Source organism: Salvelinus fontinalis, chromosome 1 (assembly GCF_029448725.1).
Source record: "Salvelinus fontinalis isolate EN_2023a chromosome 1, ASM2944872v1, whole genome shotgun sequence".
NCBI classification, from domain to species: Eukaryota; Metazoa; Chordata; class Actinopteri; order Salmoniformes; family Salmonidae; genus Salvelinus; species Salvelinus fontinalis.
The window spans coordinates 95,841,697-95,869,240 of NC_074665.1; the positions used below are offsets into that span (position 1 = coordinate 95,841,697).

At 43.7% G+C, this 27,544-nt stretch overlaps 2 protein-coding genes across 2 annotated transcripts in view; one reads left to right on the forward strand and one right to left on the reverse strand.

The window, feature by feature from the left end:
• Nucleotides 1–114: 114 nt before the first annotated feature.
• On the reverse strand, nt 115–4,778 carry ndr2 (nodal-related 2). Its single transcript, XM_055936965.1, has 3 exons — nt 4,508–4,778; nt 1,085–2,349; nt 115–908 (listed from the first exon to the last, which is right to left on the reverse strand). The coding sequence occupies exons 1-3, from the start codon at nt 4,776–4,778 to the stop codon at nt 756–758; spliced, it is 1,689 nt and encodes a 562-aa protein (XP_055792940.1). The 3' UTR covers nt 115–755.
• A 1,193-nt stretch (nt 4,779–5,971) lies between these two features.
• Nucleotides 5,972–27,544, forward strand: part of pald1a (phosphatase domain containing paladin 1a) — a 187,557-nt gene continuing 165,984 nt past the window's right edge. Inside the window, exon 1 of the mRNA XM_055936967.1 lies at nt 5,972–6,177. The gene's annotated coding sequence lies outside the window, so the exon portion shown is untranslated. The remainder of the gene's footprint in view (nt 6,178–27,544) is intronic.

Sequence of the window (27,544 nt, forward strand, 5' to 3'; positions counted from 1 at the left end):
TGAATATTCACAACAGGTCATTCTAGTGAATGTACACATCGTGGTTTTTATAGACAAGAGTCATAAGCATATGTTATTTTTTACTAATGAATGAATAACATGACAAATATTACCTACAAAATACATACACTTTAATCAGCTAACAAAATATTTTTACAATATCAAACATTTCAAACATCAAACAATATCAAATATTTATGATGAAATCCTCCTAAAAACAGAGAGAGCAATAAATTAACATAAATACCCAAACTTTATTTTATTATTATTTACAATTAATATAATGTCCATGTGCCGTTACACCCAGTAGGTGTATAGTAGTATAAACAGTGCTTAAATGATGAACAACACCATTTCCTATGACTTATAATGAAATGGCAGGTCCTCTTTCTGATTCCTAAAATCAGTAACATAAAATCAGTCACATTCTGAGAGAAAATCCATACTGTATATATCTAGGCTTTGTAAAACATACAGGACATCTGCCGTACTGCTTGAGGAGTGCACAGTCACAATAATCAAAAGAACTAACACAAAGTTTTTTCTTACTGTTTTCATCCATCTGATACAGACTCTTGGATAATAGTTCTGTCAGTGAAATTCCACTCTAAAGTTTCCGGAACCCTCTGTTGCGTGTGTCCCGAAAGAGATGAGTGGTAGCCTAGTCTCATTCTCAAGCAGTTGTGAGAAGACGGCCCCAGGCTTTGCTCCGGTCGTTTCTTTACTGAAGATCAGGTTAAATCCTGTGGCAGAGGCTACAGGCAGCCACATTCATCCACAACCATATCCTCGTGATGGCGAAGCAGCATTTCTCCATTCTCATAATACAGCATGCTTAGAGGACTCATCTTGGTGGGGGCGCAGCACGCCGAGGGAACACGCTCAGGGTGGTAGTGTTTTAGGAGACTCTAGAGGGAAAAAAGCGTCAAGAAGCAAAAAATGGCCAAACAACTTCAAACAGGTATGAAGCATTGCTATAGTATCTAGCAATGGTAACATAATCAATGAGCTTTGTACCGTTATATTATATTATATATTCTACGACACATTTTGGTAAATCCTGTAGAAACACATTGAAACGTACCTGCATGTAAGCATGATTTGTTGGGTTCAAGTCTTCTCCCAAAGGACTTGGACAGATCCCCTCACATCGATAGGCATTATACATCTTTGGGAAGACGATCCAGGACCCCCAGCCTATCTGATTGAAGTCTACATGCATATCAACTCTTCCACAGAGAGACGGGTCAATCTTATTATTTCCGCTGGACACCTCTGGACCTCTCATGTCCGGTGGATCCTCCTGGCCTGAGTGGACCCGTTTTTTCTTGTGTCTCTTCGGCCTGCGGATCTTCTGGGGCTCGGTGGTGGACAGGAACTTGGACTGTTCGGCCGTGTGGAGGAGGCTAGCCTTGGCCTGGGAGCCCTCCTCTGACCCTGTATGAGAGAATACAACCAGCAAGGCTCTGTTGTTCACACACTGACTCTGCTGTGTTGTAGACCCAGCCAACTGGACAGGGTTCTGCTGTGTTTCAGACCCAGCCAACTGGACAGGGTTCTGCTGTGTTGTAGACCCAGCCAACTGGACAGGGTTCTGCTGTGTTTTAGACCCAGCCAACTGGACAGGGTTCTGCTGTGTTTTAGACCCAGCCAACTGGACAGGGTTCTGCTGTGTTTTAGACCCAGCCAACTGGACAGGGTTCTGCTGTGTTGTAGACCCAGCCAACTGGACAGGGTTCTGCTGTGTTTTAGAACCAGCCAACTGGACAGGGTTCTGCTGTGTTTCAGACCCAGCCAACTGGACAGGGTTCTGCTGTGTTGTAGACCCAGCCAACTGGACAGGGTTCTGCTGTGTTTCAGACCCAGCCAACTGGACAGGGTTCTGCTGTGTTGTAGAGCCAGCCAACTGGACAGAGTTCTGCTGTGTTGTAGACCCAGCCAACTGGACAGGGTTCTGCTGTGTTGTAGAGCCAGCCAACTGGACAGGGTTGGGGAAGAACACATCTCTCTTTGTCTTGTCTGGTGATCTCCTCTTCATTGAGCTCCTGGAAATGTGTTCCTGGCCGAGCCAGTTCAACAGCGGACCAGTGAGGTTGTACACCTTCCAGTGTTGAGAGGAGTTAATCACAGAGGAGACAGAGAGATATCCCACCAGCTGGTGTTCCTGGCAGATCCCCTGTGTCTGCCTGCACGGGTAGTCGTGGTGATGGTAAATCTCCACGGTAATGTTGGAAGCCCTCGTCGCCCGGGGAAACCTGAACCTGAGCTCCGCTGCTTGGATCCGGTCGTCGGCCAATAAGGTGCTCAGGTCAAAGGTTGCAGTCCAGCGTCGGGGTCTGTGAAATAAACCTATTGGAAAGAAGAAACTTTTTTTTTTTAAACAGATTTTTAAACATTTGTACTGACTACTTTACATTATCATCTGGTCTGGTCTCATGGCAACTACTGTCACGTTCCTGACCTGTTTTATGTTATTTTTGTATGTGTTTAGTTGGTCAGGGCGTGAGTTGGGGTGGGCATTCTATGTTTTGTGTTTCTATGTTTAGGTGGTTGGTAATTAGCCTTATATGTTTCTCAATCAGAGACAGGTGTTTGACTTTTCCTCTGATTGAGAATCATATATAGGTTGGCTGTTCACACTGTTTGTTTGTGGGTGATTGTCTTCCGTGTCTGTGTCTATGCACCACACGGGACTGTTTCGGTTTGTTTGTTTGTTCGTTCGTTCGTTTTGTTGTAGTCTGTACCTGTTCGTGCGTTCTTTGTGTTACATGTAAGTTCTCATAGTTCAGGTCTATCTACGTTTTCGTTTTGTTATTTTGTAATCATTTCAAGTGTTCTTTGTGTTTCGTCTTCGTCTGTAAATAAATCATTATGTATTCACAACCTGCTGCATTTTGGTCCTCCGATCCTTCTCTCCTCTCCTCGTCCGAGGAGGAGGAAGAACTAGACAGCCGTTACAACTACATTCCTCACATACATGTCTTTAGACAAACATACAACATACAAACATGTTAAGTACTTTAAGATTAGGCCTATATAGAAATATAATCAAATATTTGTTTTTCTGTCACCCATCTTTTTCAAGCCCTTTAATGGTCTACTAAAGGTAAAATAGATTATAATAATTCATGTTAATTGTTTTTACTTGTAAAAAAAAGAAGCTTTTAAACAACCATAGAGCTCATGAATATACTATTAATTTAGGAGGAATACACAAGTTCTATTCAATCCTGGACAGCAATTTGGGCAGAATATTTAGCATATTGGTTCTGGTTTACATCTATGTAGTCTGAATGAGACATGCTTGTTTTCTAAAAACAATATTGTTTTAATATTTTTAAAGAAATACAACTTTAGATCTAGGCAAAGCATGTTTTGCAAATAGAAATTCCAACCATGTTTTTCAATGTAACTAGGCAACTAGCTCGTGGATGAATCTACCATCGGCTGGGGTCAACATCAACATGTGTGAACTAGGACATGAATTGTGATGCAAAGAAGAACACGACATTGGAGGTGTGGTACATAATTCATCAAGAAGATGAAAGACTATTGTACTATTGTCCAAATATAATGCATTGTTGCTGTTGATCGTCTATTTGTTGATTAAAGGTACTGTACCAAAACATATACATTCCTTTATGGGTCTGTTTTGCTCAGATATGAGGGATGGGGAAATAAAACTATGAAGATTAAGGATAACACAACGACAACGACAGGAGGACGAGGCTAGGCCTAATCCACTCAAAGGAAACACCGGATCGAAACCAATCATTTAACACGTTCTTAGCTCGGCTTCCGCATATCCTCCATTCAAACAAATAGGTAACAACTATGACACCTAGCAGTGATGTTAAATTAGATTTAGTGGTGTTGGGAGCGGAGCGGTCCGTGGAACATATAGGTTATATGTTGTTAAAATCCCGCTCTGGCCCGAGATGTGGGTCTAGGTCATCACACTAATCTAATCAAGTGAAGTGTGAAAAGAACTGAGGGGGACTTGTTGATTTGAGTTAACAACAGATTTGAATAGGCATGTCTGGCAACATTTCTAATCAACATCTCCCATTTAAAGAAAAAAAAAAGAGGTTTGCTTTGAGAATTAGGCTGAAAAACCAGCCTTTTCACACGCTGATCCTTGTACGGTTATTCAGGCCGACAAAATGAATGTGGATTGGAGCGCTTTGAGGTCGTCTGGCGGAGAGATTTGACAGCCGCTGTGGTGCGCAAACATAGCAAGAAAATGATCTCTTAACTTTTTTTGAAGAATAAAAATAATGCAAAACAAAGTTTAATTTACTATGCTTAGAGTAGGCTAGGTAATAAGCCATAAACTATTATAAAAGGCCCTAAACAGGATATGTATTATTATTTTCATCTGTGTTGAACTAAATTCGGGCAGGCAGTGTAGGCTATATGTCAAGAATGTAGCCTATATGCCCTACTAAACAAAGTAATAAATATGCCTATAGGCTAAAGGAATACTTAAAAAAAAAAAACATCTTACTTTTTGCCATCACACTCTTGACTGTGTCTGCTTGTTTTGTGATGGTCTTCTCCATTACGTCTATAGGCCGAGTGAGATTTGACTTGTAATTCCGGTAAAGGTGCATCATATACTTCGGCGCCAGGTAATGGTATCCAGGTGGACGGTGGTCTATAGCAAAGCGTCGTGATTTTCCGTGATAAACTCCATCTCTAGATTTGTGAATTCCTTGAGTCAGCAGTATGAGCAGAGAGGCATGTATCGCTACACCTAGAACGCATAATGAACGCATGCTGGTCAAATTGGATGACAGATTCCTCTGTGGGTTAGAGATAAGCTTGGCTTTTATACCCCTCCCGCACCACGCATATTTAACAAGTAGCCGCGAACATTAAAGGAAATTGACATGCGTCTTCAAGGCTTGTGGCAAGGCAGGTCATCATCCATTGACTTGTTAATGAGATGCCCAAGCCAATGACTGGATGACGGGTGTTTAGAACGACCAGTGAGCCAAAGTTCCCTATAGCACCTTTCTCATCAATAGCTCTTTCAAATGTCACCTTGTTTTATTAGCCTTCAGCTACGTTCCATATGAAATATATTCATTCCAATCAATCAGTTAGGCTATAGATTAGGGTTAAGGGTTTTAGTTTGATAAACCTATACATTCTGCTTTCTGTAACGAAGAGCAAGCTGGTTATGACAATAGATTACTATTCATTCTATGGACATAAGCCTATATAGTCTTTCTCACATATGTTTTTCATAGTATATCTGGAGCATATCCACAAAGCATCTCAGAGTTATGAGTGCTGATATAGAATCGGGGCCCGTGTCCACAAAGCATCTCAGAGTTATGAGTGTTGATATAGAATCGGGGCCCGTGTCCACAAAGCATCTCAGAGTTATGAGTGTTGATATAGAATCGGGGCCCGTGTCCACAAAGCATCTCAGAGTTATGAGTGTTGATATAGAATCGGGGCCCGTGTCCACAAAGCATCTCAGAGTTATGAGTGCTGATATAGAATCGGGGCCCGTGTCCACAAAGCATCTCAGAGTTATGAGTGCTGATAGAGAATCGGGGCCCGTGTCCACAAAGCATCTCAGAGTTATGAGTGCTGATATAGAATCGGGGCCTGTATCCACAAAGCCTCTCGGAGTTATGAGTTATGAGTTCTGATATAGAATCTGTCTATATAATCTTATTCATTATGATTTAAAAGGAAAAACATTAGGTCATTTCTCTTTCTCTTCAGTTTAGGCATGTAGACTTTTAATAGGCTCAAGAGGCAATGTTATTGTAATACCATTAATAGCATGATATCAATAGGCCTCTGTGGACAAATACAATTCTATGTTTTCAGAGATGTGCTGTCTTTTTGTGTTTTATTATAGACTATTATAAATAATGCGCTCTGTGTCTCGGCGTGAAAAGAAAAGTGGATTGAACGCTCAACGGACAAAAACATTCCTCTTAGTGCGCATGCCCAGCCTCTGCTTTTATTCAGATAGTGGAAATCCTTTCCTCCGAAAATCTGCGAGAAAGGACCGTATAGGTAGACAAATACGTGGAAGAAACTATCCATGAAATAAAACACAAACCGCTGCTTTGAATCACTTTTCCTACGTTTATTGAAACATCCGACTAATGAGTGATTTTTGGAGCATACACGGTTCTTCCGAGTGAAATGGTGAGTACATTTTACAGTCCTGTCTCATTTCCCGTGTCCACGCGCACATTGGTAGGCTAAACTGTTAAAACATCGGTATTGGAGTTTGTGTTTATGTGGATACGTTAGCCAAATGTCAAGTGTGTGTGCTCATGTCGGTACGCGCAGTCAGTGCACGACCACGTTGCAACATTGCATCAAACCAAATCAAATGTGGTATAAAGTTGCAGTTTGTGGCATGTGGTTGGCTTGGCCGCCCTCTATGCCTCCTCCAGTCTCCATCGATAGGCTGTTGTATGTCGACCCAGTCATGTTTGATGTAGCCCCGAAATGGTTTAAATTGTTCCAGTAAACTTGTTTGAAGTGCCAATCTATCATTCATTGCGGCTGGTGGGTGGAATTCATGTGATACAGATGGGGACGATGTTCATTGGCTAATAGGTGTGTAATATTCAAATGATAACTCTTCGGTAGACTAAATGATTATTGGCGCTTTTACACTTTCAGTGGAACTGTTCAGGTGTTTAACACCTCTTAGGTCCGTTACTGTGCTACAAATACAACAGTTCAGTATTTTGCGATTAGTTTGTTAGACTAAGTTTATGTAAATAGAGCAGGTGATTTGGACGGCAATTTAAATGTCCTTTACGTTTGATGTCCAATTTAAACCCCCCCATTTAAACCTAATAGAGTGATTTGCCAAGCTCTCGAATTAGGCACGTCAACTAAAGCAAGATCTTGTTTAATGTCCGTTACTCTGCAAAGACACAGAAACTAGGCGCTACATTTTTTAATCTTGTCAAACTCAAAATTAAAAGTGATTAAGAAGATCAATCAAGCCATTACAACATATCGATACTGTTGTTGACACAGCCCTGCTCCTCCCCTTCCTTTAATAAAATAATAAAGGAGCCACATACAGAGAGAAATAAAAATGGCGTCTTTCTGTAGGCACTAACTCCGCCATGGTTCTTTGGACAAAGCATATGGGGTAAATTTAATGGCGTTTTTGGCCGAAAATAAGGTCTGTGCACAGGCTTATGAGATCTCCTACTCAGTTTTAAATATGAGATCATCTTCATCAGCTAACGTCACTTTTAGTGAATTTTGAAAAAATGTATGTAATTTATATTTAAAAACCCCCACAAAGGCTTCATAATTAAAATGTCATGTTAACTGACTGATTATCTCATAGAACAAAACCTATACAATCTCCTAAACCTTTGTTAACCTCAGAACTTAATTTCAGCGTTTATTCCAAAAACCTTTTCTTTCCCAATAAATATTTCCCATAGGGATGGCTGAACGAACCAGACGTAACTCATTTCTGGATTTTACGACTACTAACTGTCGACCTCTATTGACCAGACAAAACAAAACGCTAGCCAAGTTGGACTTGACTTGGTAATCAAGAGACTATTCCCCAGGCTTCCTCCCTTTATTTATTTTTTATTTTATTTATTTTACCGTTATTTTACCAGGTAAGTTGACTGAGAACACGTTCTCATTTGCAGCAACGACCTGGGGAATAGTTACAGGGGAGAGGAGGGGGATGAATGAGCCAATTGTAAACTGGGGATTATTAGGTGACCATGATGGTTTGAGGGCCAGATTGGGAATTTATGGATGGAACCCTATTCCCAATATACTGAGTTCAAAAAACATTAGGAACTCCAATGCTTTCCATGACACAGACTGACCAGGTGAATCCAGGTGAAAGCTATGATCCCTTATTGATGTCACTTGTTATATCCACTTCAAATCAGCGTAGATGAAGGAGAGGAGACAGGTTAAAGAATGATTTTTAAGCCTGGAGAACATTGTGTGTGCCATTCAGGGGGTGAATGGGCAAGATAAAAATGTAAGTGCCTTTGAACGAGGTACTGTAGAAGGTGCCCAAGCGCACCGGTTCGAGTGGGCCAAGAACTGCAACGCTGCTTAGTTTTTCACGCTCAACAGTTTCCTGTTTGTATCAAGAATGGTTTACCACCCAAAGGGCATCCAGCCAACTTAACACGACTGTGGGAAGCGTTGGAGTCAACGTGGGCCAGCATCCCTGTGGATGCCCCAACGAATTGAGGCTGTTCTGAGGGCAAAAGGGGTGCAACTCAAAATAAGGACGGTGTTCCTAATGTTTTGTAAACTCAGTGTGTGTGTGTGTATATAGTGCACTGTGCACTACTTTTGACCAGAGCCCTGGTCAAGAGTAGTGCACTATATAGGAAATAGGGTGCCATTTGAACCTAGTGTTCCTCTGTGTACTGGTACACGAACAGGCATTTGATGCACTTAAGGGTCATCTAATCTCCAATGATTTTTAAAAGCACATAATGTATTCTCTGCCATCAATCACATTTCATTGTAAATGTTTTGTTGTGGCACCTTGTTGAAGATGTCATTATTAAGTGGAAGTAGGTGACTCATCGCAGGTGCTTCAAATGATTCCATGTGGTTGTGGTTCTATAGTCAAGCTCTGTCTTGTATAAGAATATGGTGTTAAGTAATACTATACATTTATGCCATTTTAGCAGATGATTTTGCCCTGAGAAAAAGTAGGTTAGTTCTCTCCTGATGTTTTCTGTATCATTTTTATTTATTTTAGGGCTGTCTCCGAACAAAAAAACAAAAACAAAAAAAATTGTACTCGACCGATAGTTGATTGGTCAAAATGTGCATTCGGAAAGTATTCAGACCCCTCAACTTTTTCCACATTTTGTTACGTTACAGCCTTATTCTAAAATGGATGAAATCGTTTTTTTCAATATACACACAATACCCCATAATGACAAAGCAAAAACAGGTTTTTAGGATTTTTTTTGCAAATGTATAAAAAAACAACAACTGAAATATCACATTTGCATAAGCATTCAGACCCTTTACTTAGTCCTTTTGTTGAAGCACCTTTGGCAGCGATTACAGCCTTGAATCTTCTTGGGTATGACTCTACAAGCTTGGCACACCTGTATTTGGGGAATTCTCCCATTCTTCTCTGCAGATCCTCTCAAGCTCTGTCAGGTTGGATGGGGAGCGTTTCTGCACAGTTATTTACAGGTCTCTCCAGAGACGTTCGATCGGGTCCAAGTACGGGCTCTGGCTGTGCCACTCAAGGACATTCAGAGACTTGTCCCGAAGCCACTCCTGCGTTGTCTTGGCTGTGTGCTTAGGGTCGTTGTCCTGTTGGAAGTTGAACCTTCACCCCAGTCTGTGGTCCTGAGCGCTCTGCAGCAGGTTTTCATCAAGGATCTCTCTGTACTTTGCTCTGTTCATCTTGCCCTCGATCCTGACTAGTCTCTCCATCCCTGCAGCTGAAAAACATCCCCAAAAGCATGATGCTGCCACCACCATGCTTCACCTTAGGGATGGTGGCAGGTTTCCTCCAGACGTGACGCTTGGCATTCAGGCCAAAGAGTTCAATCTTGGTTTCATCAGACCAGAGAATCTTGTTTCTTGTGGTCTGAGAGTCCTTTAGGTGCCTTTTGGCAAACTCAAAGTGGGCTGTCGTGTGCCTTTTACTGAGGAGTGGAAGAATCTTGGTGTTTCCAAACCTCTTCCATTTAAGAATAATGGAGGTCACTGTGTTCTTGGGAACCTTCAATGCTGCAGAAATGTTTTGGTACCGTTCCCCAGACCTGTACCTCGACACAATCCTTTCTCTGAGTTCTACTGACAATTCCTTCGACCTCATGGCTTGGTTTTTGACTGACATGCGCTGTCAACTGTCGTACCTTTATATAGACAGGTGTGTGCCTTTCCAAATCATGTCCAATCAATTGAATTTACCACAAGTGGACTCCAATCAAGTTGTAGAAAATCAATGGAAACAGAATGCACCCTAGCTCAATTTTGAGTCTCATAGCAAAGGGTCTGAATATTTATGTAAGTAAGGTATTTCTGTTTTTTCTGTTTTATAAATTTGCAAAAAATGTCTAAACCTGTTTTTGCTTTGTCATTATGGGGTATTGTGTGTAGGTAGATTACATTAAAAAAAATACATTTTAGAATAATGCTGTAACGTAAGTGTAGAAAAAGTCAAGGGGTCTGAATACTTTCCAAAAGCACTGTATATAGACAGGTCGTGTCTGTGTTTGAATAAAGTAAACTACATATTCACAGCTTGTCTGATGCTTTAAGCACACGTTTGATTAAATAATAGACACACAAATGACAGAAGAAAGAGCCCGATGGTCACACTGTGTTAAAAAATGACAGCGAGTGCCTTATGACTGGCGCACGTTGTCTCTCTCCTCCCTACTGCAGAGAAAAGCACAGCAAATGACTGAAAAGTTATCTTACCAAAATCCCTAATTTCTTTAGGCAAAACATTCCCTATTCCCTCAACCTTTGATCTCTTTATGTGAAACACGTAGGCATTTCTTTCATGTGACCAATAGGACCTGACCTATAGCCCATCATAATCACATTAATACATTTGGTTATAACAAACTCCCAACACAGTATCAGATGATAGCAAAATGGATGCGGAGGACGTTATAAATAAATAAAAACTCGAAGCGGGCGACTGTTTAGTGACTGCTCAGGAGGGAAAGAGGAAGTCAGATCTGTTGAAGACATTTGACTTAGATAAACCCTTTATTACAGCAGACTGAAAACAGTTGACTTAGATAAACCCTTTATTACAGCAGACTGAAAACAGTTGACTTAGATAAACCCTTTATTACAGCAGACTGAAAACAGTTGACTTAGATAAACCCTTTATTACAGCAGACTGAAAACAGTTGACTTAGATAAACCCTTTATTACAGCAGACTGAAAACAGTTGACTTAGATAAACCCTTTATTACAGCAGACTGAAAACAGTTTCATGCATTCGTGAATTGTGGTTTAAATTGTTTAGTCTAATTATTCAAAGCTCCCTTTTTGTTATTTAATTCCCCTCCCCAAAAATGCTTGATTGTGTGACGGCATGAACAAATGAATGATTGATACAATAGCCTATATATTAAAATATATGCCTAAGTAAATTACGGTATTCAGACTAAACAGGACACGCTCTTAGGCTTAGAGCTCGATGGTGATTATACAAGGCTGCTATACAAAGGCTACTAATGATAATGACGTTACTTATTATTATAATGATGATCATAATAATAATAATAATAATAACAATAATAATAACAATAAGAAGGAGATGGGGTGGCAGGTAGCCTGGTGCCAAGTAGCCTAGTGGTTACAGTGTTGGACTAGTAAACAAAAGGTTGCAAGATCGAATCCCCCGAACTGACGAGGTAAAAATCTGTCGTTCTGCCCCTGAACAAGGCAGTTAACCCACTGTTCCTAGGCCGTCATGGAAAATAAGAATTTGTTCTTAACTGACTTGCCTAGTTAAATAATAATAAATAAAAAAAATAACAGGTGCTGTTCGATTACAATATTATTTGTCTGCCTGTTTGGAACAGTGTAAACAACACTAAATACATTCTAAGTAATACTAGTCTGTTCTAACAATGTTTTGTTGTTGTAAAGCCTTTATTATAGTGTTTAAAAACAGCCGAATCTGTGAACTTGCTTTATCTGATATTTTGCCGTTGCGTGAGGCTTGATGCTCACGGAATCAGTAGGCTATTAAACAAACACTCAAACAGGCAACAGAAGCAATATCTGTATTATTTATGTAGATATATATGGATGATTTATACAGTTAGGCTATTGATTATAGACCTAATTAACTTGGTTTTCTTAGACAATTAGGCTAAGGCAAGGGCTGTTTCCTCATCTCTGCTGCTGCTGCCTCCGCCACATTGTTCTCAATCCCAATATGCTGTCATTGTAGGCCGTCATTGTAAATAAGAATTTGTTCTTAAAAACTCTTAAGGATCCGCTTCTTTTTTCAATTTTCGCCTAAAATGACATACCCAAATCTAACTGCCTGTAGCTCAGGCCCTGAAGCAATGTTATCCACATTCTTGGTTCCATTTGAAAGGAAACACTTTGAACGTTGTGGAAATGTGAAAGGAATGTAGGTGAATATAACACAATAGATCTGGTAAAAGATAATACAAAGAAAAAAACAACCGTTCTTTTGTATTTTTTTGGGTCCCATCTTTGAAATGCAAGAGCAAGGCCTTTGATGTATTATTCCAGCCCAGGTGCAATTTAGATTTTGGCCACTAGATAGCAGCAGTGTATGTGCAAAGTTTTAGACTGATCCAATGAACCATTGCATTCCTTTTCTAAATTTTGTATCAAGACTGCCCAAATGTGCCTCATTTGTTTATTAATAACGTTTCATGTTCAAAATTGTGCACTCTCCTCAAACAATAGCATGGTGTTATTCCACTGTAATTGCTACTATAAATTGGACAGTGCAGTTAGATTAACAAGAATTTAGACATATCTGATATTGGCAGAAAGCTTATGTTCTGGGAAATTTTCTTGGTACTTACAACCTCATGCTAATTGCATTAGCCTACGCTAGCTCAAACGTCCCGTGGAAGGGTCAGCAGGTAGCCTAGTGGTTACAGTGTTGGACTAATAACCAAAAGGTTGCAAGATCGAATCCCCGAGCTGACAAGGTAAAAATTTGTCATTCTGCCCCTGAACAAGGAAGTTAACCCACTGTTCCTAGGCCGTCATTGAAAATAAGAATTTGTTCTTAACTGACTTGCCTAGTTAAATAAAAAGGGACACCGATCCCGAAGAAGTTAACCATCCCCGTGTCCTCCGCAATGGATCAGTCCACTGAGACAGGCCTCCGCAATGGATCAGTCCACTGAGACAGACCTCCACAATGGATTAGTCCACTGAGACAGGCCTCCGCATTGGATCAGTCCACTGAGACAGGCCTCCGCATTGGATCAGTCCACTGAGACAGGACTCCGCAATGGATCAGTCCACTGTGACAGGCCTCCGCAATGGATCAGTCCACTGTGACAGGCCTCCGCAATGGTTCAGTCCACTGAGACAGGCCTCCGCAATGGACCAGTCCACTGAGACAGGCCTCCGCAATGGACCAGTCCACTGAGACAGGCCTCCGCAATGGTTCAGTCCACTGTGACAGGCCTCCGCAATGGATCAGTCCACTGAGACAGGCCTCTGCAATGGACCAGTCCACTGAGACAGGCCTCCGCAATGGTTCAGTCCACTGTGACAGGCCTCCGCAATGGATCAGTCCACTGAGACAGGCCTCCGCAATGGATCAGTCCACTGAGACAGGCCTCCGTAATGGATCAGTCCACAGAGACAGGCCTCCGCATTAGTCCACTGAGACAGGCCTCCGCATTGGATCAGTCCACTGAGACAGGCCTCCGCATTGGATCAGTCCACTGAGACAGGCCTCCGCATTGGATCAGTCCACTGAGACAGGCCTCCGCATTGGATCAGTCTACTGAGACAGGCCTCCGCATTGGATCAGTCCACTGAGACAGGACTCCGCATTGGATCAGTCCACTGAGTGAATCCGCGTGAATCAGACAGGTGTCTTGTGCACCATAGACATTTTTTTTTAAAATGCGACTGCTTGACTAAAGGAATCTCGTTCGACCAAACAATCGACCAGTCGACTAAATGGGGTCAGCCCTAATGTCTTTACTTATCATTCCTCAGCCCTAATGTCTTTACTTATCATTCCTCAGCCCTAATGTCTTTACTTACCATTCCTCAGCCCTAATGTCTTTACTTACCATTCCTCAGCCCTAATGTCTTTACTTACCATTCCTCAGCCTTAATGTCTGTACTTATCATTCCTCAGCCCTAATGTCTTTACTTATAATTCCTCAGCCCTAATGTCTTTACTTATCATTCCTCAGAACTAATGTCTTTACTTATCATTTCTCAGAACTAATGTCTTTACTTATCATTTCTCAGAACTAATGTCTTTACTTATCATTCCTCAGAACTAATGTCTTTACTTATCATTCCTCAGAACTAATGTCTTTACTTATCATTCCTCAGGCCTAATGTCTTTACTTATTTACTCACCATTCTGGAATAATGTTTTTATGTCCAAGCCAAGGTAGAGCAATGGTTATTTCTGCCACTAGGTGGCGCACCATTAGCTTTGAGTGGATGCCTAGAGTGTTTTTAAATGTTCTAGCCTACATTATCTGACATACTTACAACATATATTTCCAACCTCTTTGTCTCAGGGGACGGTACACTAGAGACATCCTGCCAGTTTGTTCTGACTCGCCCGCCCTCTCTATTCTTTATTTTTCTTCCTGTTTCTATTCTCAGCATATTGTCCTCCATCTATTCCAGAGCAGCTCTGCTCTATTCTTTTTATGTAGTTCACCTTTATTTAACCAGGTAGGCTAGTTGAGAACAAGTTCTCATTTACAACTGCTACCTGGCCAAGATAAAGCAAAGCAGTGTGACACATACAACAACACAGAGTTACACATGGAATAAACAAAACATAGTCAATAATACAGTAGAACTAAATAAAACAAAGTCTATATACATTGAGTGCAAATGAGGTAGGATAAGAGAGGTAAGGCAATAAATAGGCCATGGTGGCGAAGTAATCACAATATAGAAATTAAACACTGGAATGGTAGATGTGCAGAAGATGAATGTGCAAGTAGAGATACTGGGGTGCAAAGGAACAAGATAAATAAATAAATACAGTATGGGGATGAGGTAGGTAGATGGATGGGCTGTTTACAGATGGGCTATGTACAGGTGCAGTGACCTGTGAGCTGCTCTGACAGCTGGCGCTTAAAGTTAGTGAGGGAGATATGAGTCTCCAGCTTCAGAGATTTTTGCAGTTCGTTCCAGTCATTGGCAGCAGAGAACTGAAAGGAAAGACGACCAAAGGAGGAATTGGCTTTGGGGGTGACCAGTGAGATATACCTGCTGGGGCGCGTGCTACGAGCGGGTGCTGCTATGGTGACCAGTGAGCTGAGATAAGGCAGGGCTTTACCTAGCAGAGACTTGTAGATAACCTGTAGCCAGTGTGTTTGGCGACGAGTATGAAGCGAGGGCCAACCAATGAGAGCGTACAGGTCGCAATGGTGGGTAGTGTATGGGGCTTTGGTGACAAAACGGATGGCACTGTGATAGACTGCATCCAGTTTGTTGAGTAGAGTGTTGGAGGCTATTTTATAGATGACATCACCGAAGTCGAGGATCGGTAGGATGGTCAGTTTTACGAGGGTATGTTTGGCAGCATGAGTGAAGGATGCTTTGTTGCGATATAGGAAGCCGATTCTAGATTTAATTTTGGATTGGAGATGCTTAATGTGAGTCTGGAAGGAGAGTTTACAGTCTAACCAGACACCTAGGTATTTGTAGTTGTCCACGTATACTCAAGAACCTTGAGCGTGGCTGAGGTGCACCCATGACCAGCTCTGAAACCAGATTGCATAGCGGAGAAGGTACGGTGGAATTCGAAATGGTCGGTAATCTGTTTGTTAACTTGGCTTTCGAAGACCGTAGAAAGACAGGGTAGGATAGATATAGGTCTGTAACAGTTTGGGTCTAGAGTGTCTCCCCCTTTGAAGAGGGGGATGACCGCGGCAGCTTTCCAATCTTTGGGAATCTCAGACGATACGAAAGAGAGGTTGAACAGGCTAGTAATAGGGGTTGCAACAATTTCGGCAGATAATTTTAGAAATAGAGGGTCCAGATTGTCTAGCCCGGCTGATTTGTAGGGGTCCAGATTTTGCAGCTCTTTCAGAACATCAGCTATCTGGATTTGGGTGAAGGAGAAAAGGTGAGGGCTTTGGCGGATTGCTGTGGAGGGTGCCGGGCAGTTGACCGGGGTAGAGGTAGCCAGGTGGAAAGCATGGCCAGCCGTAGAAAAATGCTTATTGAAATTCTCAATTATAGTGGATTTATCGATGGTGACAGTGTTTCCTAGCCTCAGAGCAGTGGGCAGCTGGGAGGAGGTGCTCTTATTCTCCATGGACTTTACAGTGCCCCAGAACTTTTTGGAGTTAGTACTACAGGATGCACATTTCTGTTTGAAAAAGCTAGCCTTAGCTCTCCTAACTGCCTGTGTATATTTGTTCCTAACGTCCCTGAAAAGTTGCATATCACGGGGGCTATTCAATGCTAATGCAGAACGCCACAGGATGTTTTTGTGCTGGTCAAGGGCAGAGAGGTCTGGAGTGAACCAAGGACTATATCTATTCCTAGTTCTACATTTTTTGAATGGGGCATGCTTATTTAAGATGGTGAGGAAGGCACTTTTAAAGAAAAGCCAGGCATCATCTACTGACGGGATGAGGTCAATGTCATTCCAGGATACCCCTTCCAGGTCGATTAGAAAGGCCTGCTAGCAAAAGTGTTTAGGGAGTGTTTGACAGTGATGAGGGGTGGTCGTTTGGTCGCAGACCCATTACGGACGCAGGCAATGAGGCAGTGATCGCTGAGATCTTGATTGAAACAGCAGAGGTGTATTTGGAGGGCGAGTTAGTTAGGATGACATCTATGAGGGTGCCCGTGTTTACGGATTTGGAGTTGTACCTGGTAGGTTCATTGATAATTTGTGTGAGATTGAGGGCATCAAGCTTAGATTTTAGGATGGACGGGGTGTTACGCATGTCCCAGTTTAGGTCACCTAGTAGCACGATCTCAGAAGTTAGATGAGGAGCAATCAATTCCCATATGGTGTCCAGGGCACAGCTGGGGGCTGAGGGGGGGGTCTATAACAAGCGGCAACGGTGAGAGACTTGTTTCTGGAAAGGTGGATTTTTAAAAGTAGAAGCTATTTGTTTGGGTACAGACCTGGATAGTAAGATCGAACTCTGCAGGCTATCTCTGCAGTAGATTGCAACACCGCCCCCTTTGGCAGTTCTATCTTGGTGGAAAATGTTATAGTTAGCAATGGAGATTTCAGGGTTTTTGGTGGTTTTCCTAAGCCAGGATTCAGACACGGCTAAGACATCCGGGTTGGCAGAATGTGCTAAAGCAGTGAGTAAAACAAACTTAGGGAGTAGGCTTCTAATGTCAACATGCATGAAACCAAGGCTTTTATGGTAACAAATGAGAGCACCTGGGGAGTGGGAGTGGAGCTAGGCACTGCAGGACCTGGATTAACCTCTACATCACCAGAGGAACAGAGGAGAAGTAGGATAAGGGTACGGCTAAATGCGATACGAACTGGCCATCTAGCACGTTTGGAACAGACAGTAAAAGGAGTAAATATTCTCTCCAAATAAATCAAATAGTGTGTAAGCGTATTGATCTTCTGCTCTACTTTGAGGCTGTGAAGCAGAACCTTGTTCTCTGTCAGCCTTCTCCCTGTCTGGAACTCTTTTATTTACATTCTTGTCTGGAGAAGGGGTCTTTGCATAGTTCTGTCTAGGTTGTAGACAGAGTACACTATAAACACAGGTGTCAGCGCTGTGCCACTGGGGAGAATGAACTGAGAGTCCCTGTGTGGAAAAGGAAGGAGAGATGGAGGGAGGGATTCATTGTGTTACATTATAGAAGGATGTTGGACATGGGGATATGGGTTAGAAGGATATTGGCCAGGGCAGGATGTCGGGAACTTGGAAGTTAGATAAGGGGACATTACCCATGATCCTTCTGGTTTTGACTGGTAAAACAGCTTAGTGGAGAGGATGCTGCTCTGTCCCGTCATGGAACATGTGCTGTAACGGTTCTCTCGCGTCTCACTTCTGCTCCTTTTCTCTTCTGTAGAGAGATGAATATCGGAGGCGGTCGTGGTTTGACATGCTGGCCTCAGTGGACCGAGTCCACTTTCCATCAGAGCTGCAGAGCTTAATGACAACAGTCATTGTAATAACTCAAGGACTGTGTAACAATATGCTAACTAAGGTGGTTAATGTAATGCCACTGTTACTTCACACTAGGGCAGGGTGGTTAATGACAGTGTTACTACACACTAGGGCAGGGTAGTTAATGACAGTGTTACTACACACTAGGGCAGGGTAGTTAATGTAATGACAGTGTTACTACACACTAGGGCAGGGTAGTTAATGACAGTGTTACTACACACTAGGGCAGGGTAGTTAATGACAGTGTTACTACACACTAGGGCAGGGTAGTTAATGACAGTGTTACTACACACTAGGGCAGGGTGGTTAATGTAATGACAGTGTTACTACACACTAGGGCAGGGTAGTTAATGTAATGACAGTGTTACTACACACTAGGGCAGGGTAGTTAATGACAGTGTTACTACACACTAGGGCAGGGTAGTTAATGACAGTGTTACTACACACTAGGGCAGGGTGGTTAATGTAATGACAGTGTTACTACACACTAGGGCAGGGTGTTTAATGACAGTGTTACTACACACTAGGGCAGGGTGGTTAATGACAGTGTTACTACACGCTAGGGCAGGGTGGTTAATGTAATGACAGTGTTACTACACACTAGGGCAGGGTGGTTAATGACAGTGTTACTACACGCTAGGGCAGGGTGGTTAATGACAGTGTTACTACACACTAGGGCAGGGTAGTTAATGACAGTGTTACTACACACTAGGGTAGGGTGGTTAATGACAGTGTTACTACACACTAGGGCAGGGTGGTTAATGACAGTGTTACTACACACTAGGGCAGGGTGGTTAATGACAGTGTTACTACACACTAGGGCAGGGTGGTTAATGACAGTGTTACTACACACTAGGGCAGGGTGGTTAATGTAATGACAGTGTTACTACACACTAGGGCAGGGTAGTTAATGACAGTGTTACTACACACTAGGGCAGGGTAGTTAATGACAGTGTTACTACACACTAGGGCAGGGTGGTTAATGACAGTGTTACTACACACTAGGGCAGGGTAGTTAATGACAGTGTTACTACACACTAGGGCAGGGTGGTTAATGACAGTGTTACTACACACTAGGGCAGGGTGGTTAATGACAGTGTTACTACACACTAGGGCAGGGTGGTTAATGACAGTGTTATTACACACTAGGGCAGGGTGGTTAATGTAATGACAGTGTTACTACACACTAGGGCAGGGTGGTTAATGACAGTGTTACTACACACTAGGGCAGGGTGGTTAATGACAGTGTTACTACACGCTAGGGCAGGGTGGTTAATGTAATGACAGTGTTACTACACACTAGGGCAGGGTGGTTAATGACAGTGTTACTACACACTAGGGCAGGGTGGTTAATGACAGTGTTACTACACGCTAGGGCAGGGTAGTTAATGTAATGACAGTGTTACTACACACTAGGGCAGGGTAGTTAATGACAGTGTTACTACACACTAGGGCAGGGTGGTTAATGACAGTGTTACTACACGCTAGGGCAGGGTAGTTAATGTAATGACAGTGTTACTACACACTAGGGCAGGGTAGTTAATGACAGTGTTACTACACACTAGGGCAGGGTGGTTAATGACAGTGTTACTACACACTAGGGCAGGGTGGTTAATGTAATGACAGTGTTACTACTAGAGGTCGACCGATTAATCGGAATGGATGATTAATTAGGGCCGATTTCAAGTTTTCATAACAATCTGAAATCGGTAATTTTGGATGCCGATTTAGCCTATTATTATATACAGTGGGGAGAACAAGTATTTGATACACTGCAGATTTTGCAGGTTTTCCTACTTACAAAGCATGTAGAGGTCTGTAATTGTTATCATAGGTACACTTCAACTGTGAGAGACGGAATCTAAAACAAAAATCCAGAAAATCACATTGTATGATTTTTAAGTAATTAATTAGCACATTATTGCATGACATAAGTATTTGATACATCAGAAAAGCAGAACTTAATATTTCGTACAGAAACCTTTGTTTGCAATTACAGAGATCATACGTTTCCTGTAGTTCTTGACCAGGTTTGCACACACTGCAGCAGGGATTTTGGGCCACTCCTCCATACAGACCATCTCCAGATCCTTCAGGTTTCGGGGCTGTCGCTGGGCAATACGGACTTTCAGCTCCCTCCAGGGATTTTCTATTGGGTTCAGGTCTGACGGGCCTATAGTGGAGCAGGTTGAATGCTTCAAGTTCCTCGTTGTCCACATCACTAAGGACCTACCATGGTCCAAACACACCAACACAGTCGTGAAGAGGACCCCCTCAGGAGGCTGAAAAGATTTGGTATGGCCCCTCAGATCCTAAAAAAGTTACTTTTACAATTACTTCAACTTAGGGCTGGGCGGTATACAGTATTTTACTATATACCGGTATTTATGTACTGACCGGTTTGGGGTTTTACTTTACCTTTTATAACGGTGTTTGAATGTTTGGTTTGTTACATGTGATACACCGTGTGTAACGTCCATTTTTATAGTTTACTCCGCTACTTCATCCCTCCCCTCTCTCTCTTTCCATGCCGCTTTCCACACAGACCTAGTCCCGCCCCCCGTCACTCAAGGAGCGCATTTGTTGTCGCTTGACCAGAGACACTTTCATTCAGTCTGCATGGTCAGTGCAACAATGCAAACATGCAACAATGTTGATGACAACGATGTTGTTTCCACTTTGATCTTAATATAAATCCACAAGCGTTCTATAATTACAATATTAGTTTGTGTTTCTTACATCTGCAAACAGCTAGTTTGTATTTTCTTAGCAAGTTAAGCTAAATCGTGTTAGCCACTAATGCTAATCGCTAGTTAGATGGCTAGCTAACAGTATCTTCTAAATCAAAGAGGAATAGATGAAGCATGAATATGTTGGCTGTATAAATAAAGATTTAATGAAGCCAAAGATTATAGGGTCCCCTAGGAAACACTGAACATCACTTTGGTTCCTACCCTGTCACAATAACACGTTCATGGCTTTTTCATTCGTTGTCATGTCAAACAAGACTGTATTTAAAGTGCCCACTATTATTTATATTCTAAATATAGAATTATAATAAAACTTCTATTTCTATGATTCCAAAAGTTCACCTAAGGGTTTTGATCTAAATCGTAATTGCAACATTTGGTTAAAAATAAGGCCTAGTATTTTTCTCCATATCGTGGCCGTGTGGAAATGATCTCAAATGAGGGTAGGAAAGACAGAAATGGATGGAAATGCAGGAACTAATTTGAGGTTGAAGTTGAATTGAACAGTATAAACGAATCAGAATGGAGAAAGACCCATTGAAATTAATTTAGAATATATTTTTGTTGCCACCCTAGGGTCACGCACTACTCATAAAGCAAATGTAGAACTTTTATTAATCAAAAACATAAAATACCATCCAAAATGTGAAAATTACCATATGATATTTTGGCCATATCGCCCAGCCGTACTTCAAATACCTCGTACCCCTGCACATTGACTCGGTACTGGTACTCCTTGTATATAGTCTCATTATTATAATACTACAGGGGTACTAGTACTCCTTGTATATAGCCTCATTATTATAATACTACAGGGGTACTGGTACTCCTTGTATATAGTCTCATTATTATAATACTACAGGGGTACTGGTACTCTTTGTATATAGTCTCATTATTATAATACTACAGGGGTACTGGTACTCCTTGTATATAGTCTCATTATTATAGTACTACAGGGGTACTAGTACACCTTGTATATAGCCTCATTATTTTTATTTTATTGTGTTACTATTTCCTTTTGTATTAAAAAAATAATAATAATATTTTGCTTTTTAACTCTGATTTGTTGGGAAAGGGCTTGTCAGTAAGCATTTCAAAATTGGATTTGACGTCATCACAGATCCTTTCTTGATTGAGCTACACTTCCTGCTCCTCCACCTCGGGTGTGTGTGTGTGTGTGTGTGTGTGTGTGTGTGTGTGTGTGTGTGTGTGTGTGTGTGTGTGTGTGTGTGTGTGTGTGTGTGTGTGTGTGTGTGTGTGTGTGTGTGTGTGTGTGTGAGGACTAGAGATGACACGATGTGTTACTACTACCACTACGTCCTCCAGTCAGAACACACAGACACACAGCCCTGTGTATACAGCTCAGCCTGCAGCAGATGTGTTACTACTTCCACTACGTCCTCCAGTCAGGACACACAGCCACACAGCCCTGTGTATACAGCTCAGCCTGTAGCAGATGTGTTACTACTACCACCACTACATCCTCCAGTCAGGACACACAGACACACAGCCCTGTGTATACAGCTCAGCCTGCAGCAGATGTGTTACTACTACTACCACTACATCCTCCAGTCAGGACACACAGCCCTGTGTATACAGCTCAGCCTGTAGCAGATGTGTTACTACTACCACCACTACATCCTCCAGTCAGGACACACAGACACACAGCCCTGTGTATACAGCTCAACCTGCAGCAGATGTGTTACTACTACTACCACTACATCCTCCAGTCAGGACACACAGACACACAGCCCTGTGTATACAGCTCAGCCTGTAGCAGATGTGTTACTACTACCACCACTACATCCTCCAGTCAGGACACACAGACACACAGCCCTGTGTATACAGCTCAACCTGCAGCAGATGTGTTACTACTACTACCACTACATCCTCCAGTCAGGACACACAGCCACACAGCCCTGTGTATACAGCTCAGCCTGTAGCAGATGTGTTACTACTACTACTACATCCTCCAGTCAGGACACACAGACACACAGCCCTGTGTATACAGCTCAGCCTGTAGCAGATGTGTTACTACTACTACTACTACATCCTCCAGTCAGGACACACAGACACACAGCCCTGTGTATACAGCTCAGCCTGCAGCAGATGTGTTACTACTACTACCACTACATCCTCCAGTCAGGACACACAGCCCTGTGTATACAGCTCAGCCTGTAGCAGATGTGTTACTACTACCACTACGTCCTCCAGTCAGGACACACAGACACACAGCCCTGTGTATACAGCTCAGCCTGTAGCAGATGTGTTACTACTACTACCACCACATCCTCCAGTCAGAACACACAGACACACAGCCCTGTGTATACAGCTCAGCCTGTAGCAGATGTGTTACTACTACTACCACCACATCCTCCAGTCAGAACACACAGACACACAGCCCTGTGTATACAGCTCAGCCTGTAGCAGATGTGTTACTACCACTACATCCTCCAGTCAGGACACACAGACACACAGCCCTGTGTATACAGCTCAGCCTGCAGCAGATGTGTTACTACTACTACCACTACATCCTCTAGTCAGGACACACAGCCCTGTGTATACAGCTCAGCCTGCAGCAGATGTGTTACTACTACTACCACTACATCCTCCAGTCAGGACACACAGACACACAGCCCTGTGTATACAGCTCAGCCTGCAGCAGATGTGTTACTACTACTACCACTACATCCTCCAGTCAGGACACACAGCCCTGTGTATACAGCTCAGCCTGCAGCAGATGTGTTACTACCACTACATCCTCCAGTCAGGACACACAGACACACAGCCCTGTGTATACAGCTCAGCCTGTAGCAGATGTGTTACTACTACCACTACATCCTCCAGTCAGGACACACAGCCCTGTGTATACAGCTCAGCCTGCAGCAGATGTGTTACTACTACCACCACTACATCCTCCAGTCAGGACACACAGACACACAGCCCTGTGTATACAGCTCAGCCTGTAGCAGATGTGTTACTACTACTACCACTACATCCTCCAGTCAGGACACACAGCCCTGTGTATACAGCTCAGCCTGCAGCAGATGTGTTACTACTACCACCACTACATCCTCCAGTCAGGACACACAGCCACACAGCCCTGTGTATACAGCTCAGCCTGTAGCAGATGTGTTACTACCACTACATCCTCCAGTCAGGACACACAGACACACAGCCCTGTGTATACAGCTCAGCCTGCAGCAGATGTGTTACTACTACCACCACTACATCCTCCAGTCAGGACACACAGCCACACAGCCCTGTGTATACAGCTCAGCCTGCAGCAGATGTGTTACTACTACTACCACTACATCCTCCAGTCAGGACACACAGACACACAGCCCTGTGTATACAGCTCAGCCTGCAGCAGATGTGTTACTACTACTACCACTACATCCTCCAGTCAGGACACACAGACACACAGCCCTGTGTATACAGCTCAGCCTGCAGCAGATGTGTTACTACTACCACCACTACATCCTCCAGTCAGGACACACAGACACACAGCCCTGTGTATACAGCTCAGCCTGTAGCAGATGTGTTACTACTACCACTACATCCTCCAGTCAGGACACACAGCCCTGTGTATACAGCTCAGCCTGCAGCAGATGTGTTACTACTACTACCACTACATCCTCCAGTCAGGACACACAGCCCTGTGTATACAGCTCAACCTGCAGCAGATGTGTTACTACTACTACCACTACATCCTCCAGTCAGGACACACAGACACACAGCCCTGTGTATACAGCTCAGCCTGCAGCAGATGTGTTACTACTACTACCACTACATCCTCCAGTCAGGACACACAGACACACAGCCCTGTGTATACAGCTCAGCCTGCAGCAGATGTGTTACTACTACTACCACTACATCCTCCAGTCAGGACACACAGCCCTGTGTATACAGCTCAGCCTGCAGCAGATGTGTTACTACTACTACCACTACATCCTCCAGTCAGGACACACAGCCCTGTGTATACAGCTCAGCCTGCAGCAGATGTGTTACTACTACCACTACATCCTCCAGTCAGGACACACAGCCACACAGCCCTGTGTATACAGCTCAGCCTGCAGCAGATGTGTTACTACTACTACCACTACATCCTCCAGTCAGGACACACAGACACACAGCCCTGAGTATACAGCTCAGCCTGCAGCAGATGTGTTACTACCACCACCACATCCTCCAGTCAGGACACACAGACACACAGCCCTGTGTATACAGCTCAGCCTGCAGCAGATGTGTTACTACCACTACATCCTCCAGTCAGGACACACAGACACACAGCCCTGTGTATACAGCTCAGCCTGCAGCAGATGTGTTACTACTACCACTACATCCTCCAGTCAGGACACACAGCCCTGTGTATACAGCTCAGCCTGTAGCAGATGTGTTACTACCACTACATCCTCCAGTCAGAACACACAGACACACAGCCCTGTGTATACAGCTCAGCCTGCAGCAGATGTGTTACTACTACTACTACATCCTCCAGTCAGGACACACAGACACACAGCCCTGTGTATACAGCTCAGCCTGCAGCAGATGTGTTACTACTACCACCACTACATCCTCCAGTCAGGACACACAGACACACAGCCCTGTGTATACAGCTCAGCCTGCAGCAGATGTGTTACTACTACCACTACATCCTCCAGTCAGGACACACAGCCACACAGCCCTGTGTATACAGCTCAGCCTGCAGCAGATGTGTTACTACCACCACCACATCCTCCAGTCAGGACACACAGACACACAGCCCTGTGTATACAGCTCAGCCTGCAGCAGATGTGTTACTACTACTACCACTACATCCTCCAGTCAGGACACACAGCCCTGTGTATACAGCTCAGCCTGCAGCAGATGTGTTACTACCACCACCACATCCTCCAGTCAGGACACACAGCCCTGTGTATACAGCTCAGCCTGCATCAGATGTGTTACTACCACCACCACTACATCCTCCAGTCAGGACACACAGACACACAGCCCTGTGTATACAGCTCAGCCTGCAGCAGATGTGTTACTACTACTACCACTACATCCTCCAGTCAGGACACACAGCCCTGTGTATACAGCTCAGCCTGCAGCAGATGTGTTACTACCACTACATCCTCCAGTCAGGACACACAGCCCTGTGTATACAGCTCAGCCTGTAGCAGATGTGTTACTACTACCACCACTACATCCTCCAGTCAGGACACACAGACACACAGCCCTGTGTATACAGCTCAGCCTGCAGCAGATGTGTTACTACTACTACTACATCCTCCAGTCAGGACACACAGACACACAGCCCTGTGTATACAGCTCAGCCTGCAGCAGATGTGTTACTACTACTACCACTACATCCTCCAGTCAGGACACACAGCCACACAGCCCTGAGTATACAGCTCAGCCTGCAGCAGATGTGTTACTACTACTACCACTACATCCTCCAGTCAGGACACACAGACACACAGCCCTGTGTATACAGCTCAGCCTGTAGCAGATGTGTTACTACTACTACCACTACATCCTCCAGTCAGGACACACAGCCCTGTGTATACAGCTCAGCCTGCAGCAGATGTGTTACTACCACTACCACTACATCCTCCAGTCAGGACACACAGACACACAGCCCTGTGTATACAGCTCAGCCTGTAGCAGATGTTACTACTACTACCACTACATCCTCCAGTCAGGACACACAGACACACAGCCCTGTGTATACAGCTCAGCCTGTAGCAGATGTGTTACTACCACCACTACATCCTCCAGTCAGGACACACAGACACACAGCCCTGTGTATACAGCTCAGCCTGCAGCAGATGTTACTACTACTACCACTACATCCTCCAGTCAGGACACACAGCCCTGTGTATACAGCTCAGCCTGCAGCAGATTTGTTACTACTACTACCACTACATCCTCCAGTCAGGACACACAGACACACAGCCCTGAGTATACAGCTCAGCCTGTAGCAGATGTGTTACTACTACCACCACTACATCCTCCAGTCAGGACACACAGCCCTGTGTATACAGCTCAGCCTGTAGCAGATGTGTTACTACTACCACCACTACATCCTCCAGTCAGGACACACAGACACACAGCCCTGTGTATACAGCTCAGCCTGCAGCAGATGTGTTACTACTACCACCACTACATCCTCCAGTCAGGACACACAGACACACAGCCCTGTGTATACAGCTCAGCCTGTAGCAGATGTGTTACTACTACCACCACTACATCCTCCAGTCAGGACACACAGCCCTGTGTATACAGCTCAGCCTGCAGCAGATGTGTTACTACTACCACCACTACATCCTCCAGTCAGGACACACAGCCCTGAGTATACAGCTCAGCCTGTAGCAGATGTGTTACTACTACCACCACTACATCCTCCAGTCAGGACACACAGCCCTGTGTATACAGCTCAGCCTGCAGCAGATGTGTTACTACTACCACCACTACATCCTCCAGTCAGGACACACAGCCCTGTGTATACAGCTCAGCCTGCAGCAGATGTGTTACTACTACTACATCCTCCAGTCAGGACACACAGACACACAGCCCTGTGTATACAGCTCAGCCTGTAGCAGATGTTACTACTACTACCACTACATCCTCCAGTCAGGACACACAGCCCTGTGTATACAGCTCAGCCTGCAGCAGATGTGTTACTACTACTACCACCACATCCTCCAGTCAGGACACACAGACACACAGCCCTGTGTATACAGCTCAGCCTGTAGCAGATGTTACTACTACTACCACTACATCCTCCAGTCAGGACACACAGCCCTGTGTATACAGCTCAGCCTGCAGCAGACGTGTTACTACCACTACATCCTCTAGTCAGGACACACAGACACACAGCCCTGTGTATACAGCTCAGCCTGCAGCAGATGTGTTACTACCACTAGATCCTCTAGTCAGGACACA

What these genes read in the sequence shown, in the direction of transcription:
- ndr2 (XM_055936965.1), bottom strand. Translation starts at nt 4,778, where the DNA reads ATGCGTTCATTATGCGTTCTAGGTGTAGCGATACATGCCTCTCTGCTC. An exon ending in CAAGAGTGTGATGGCAAAAA is followed by an intron (nt 2,350 to 4,507) that starts GTAAGATGTTTT and finishes TCTTTCCAATAG; the next exon opens with GTTTATTTCACAGACCCCGA. An exon ending in CAAATCATGCTTACATGCAG is followed by an intron (nt 909 to 1,084) that starts GTACGTTTCAAT and finishes TTTTCCCTCTAG; the next exon opens with AGTCTCCTAAAACACTACCA.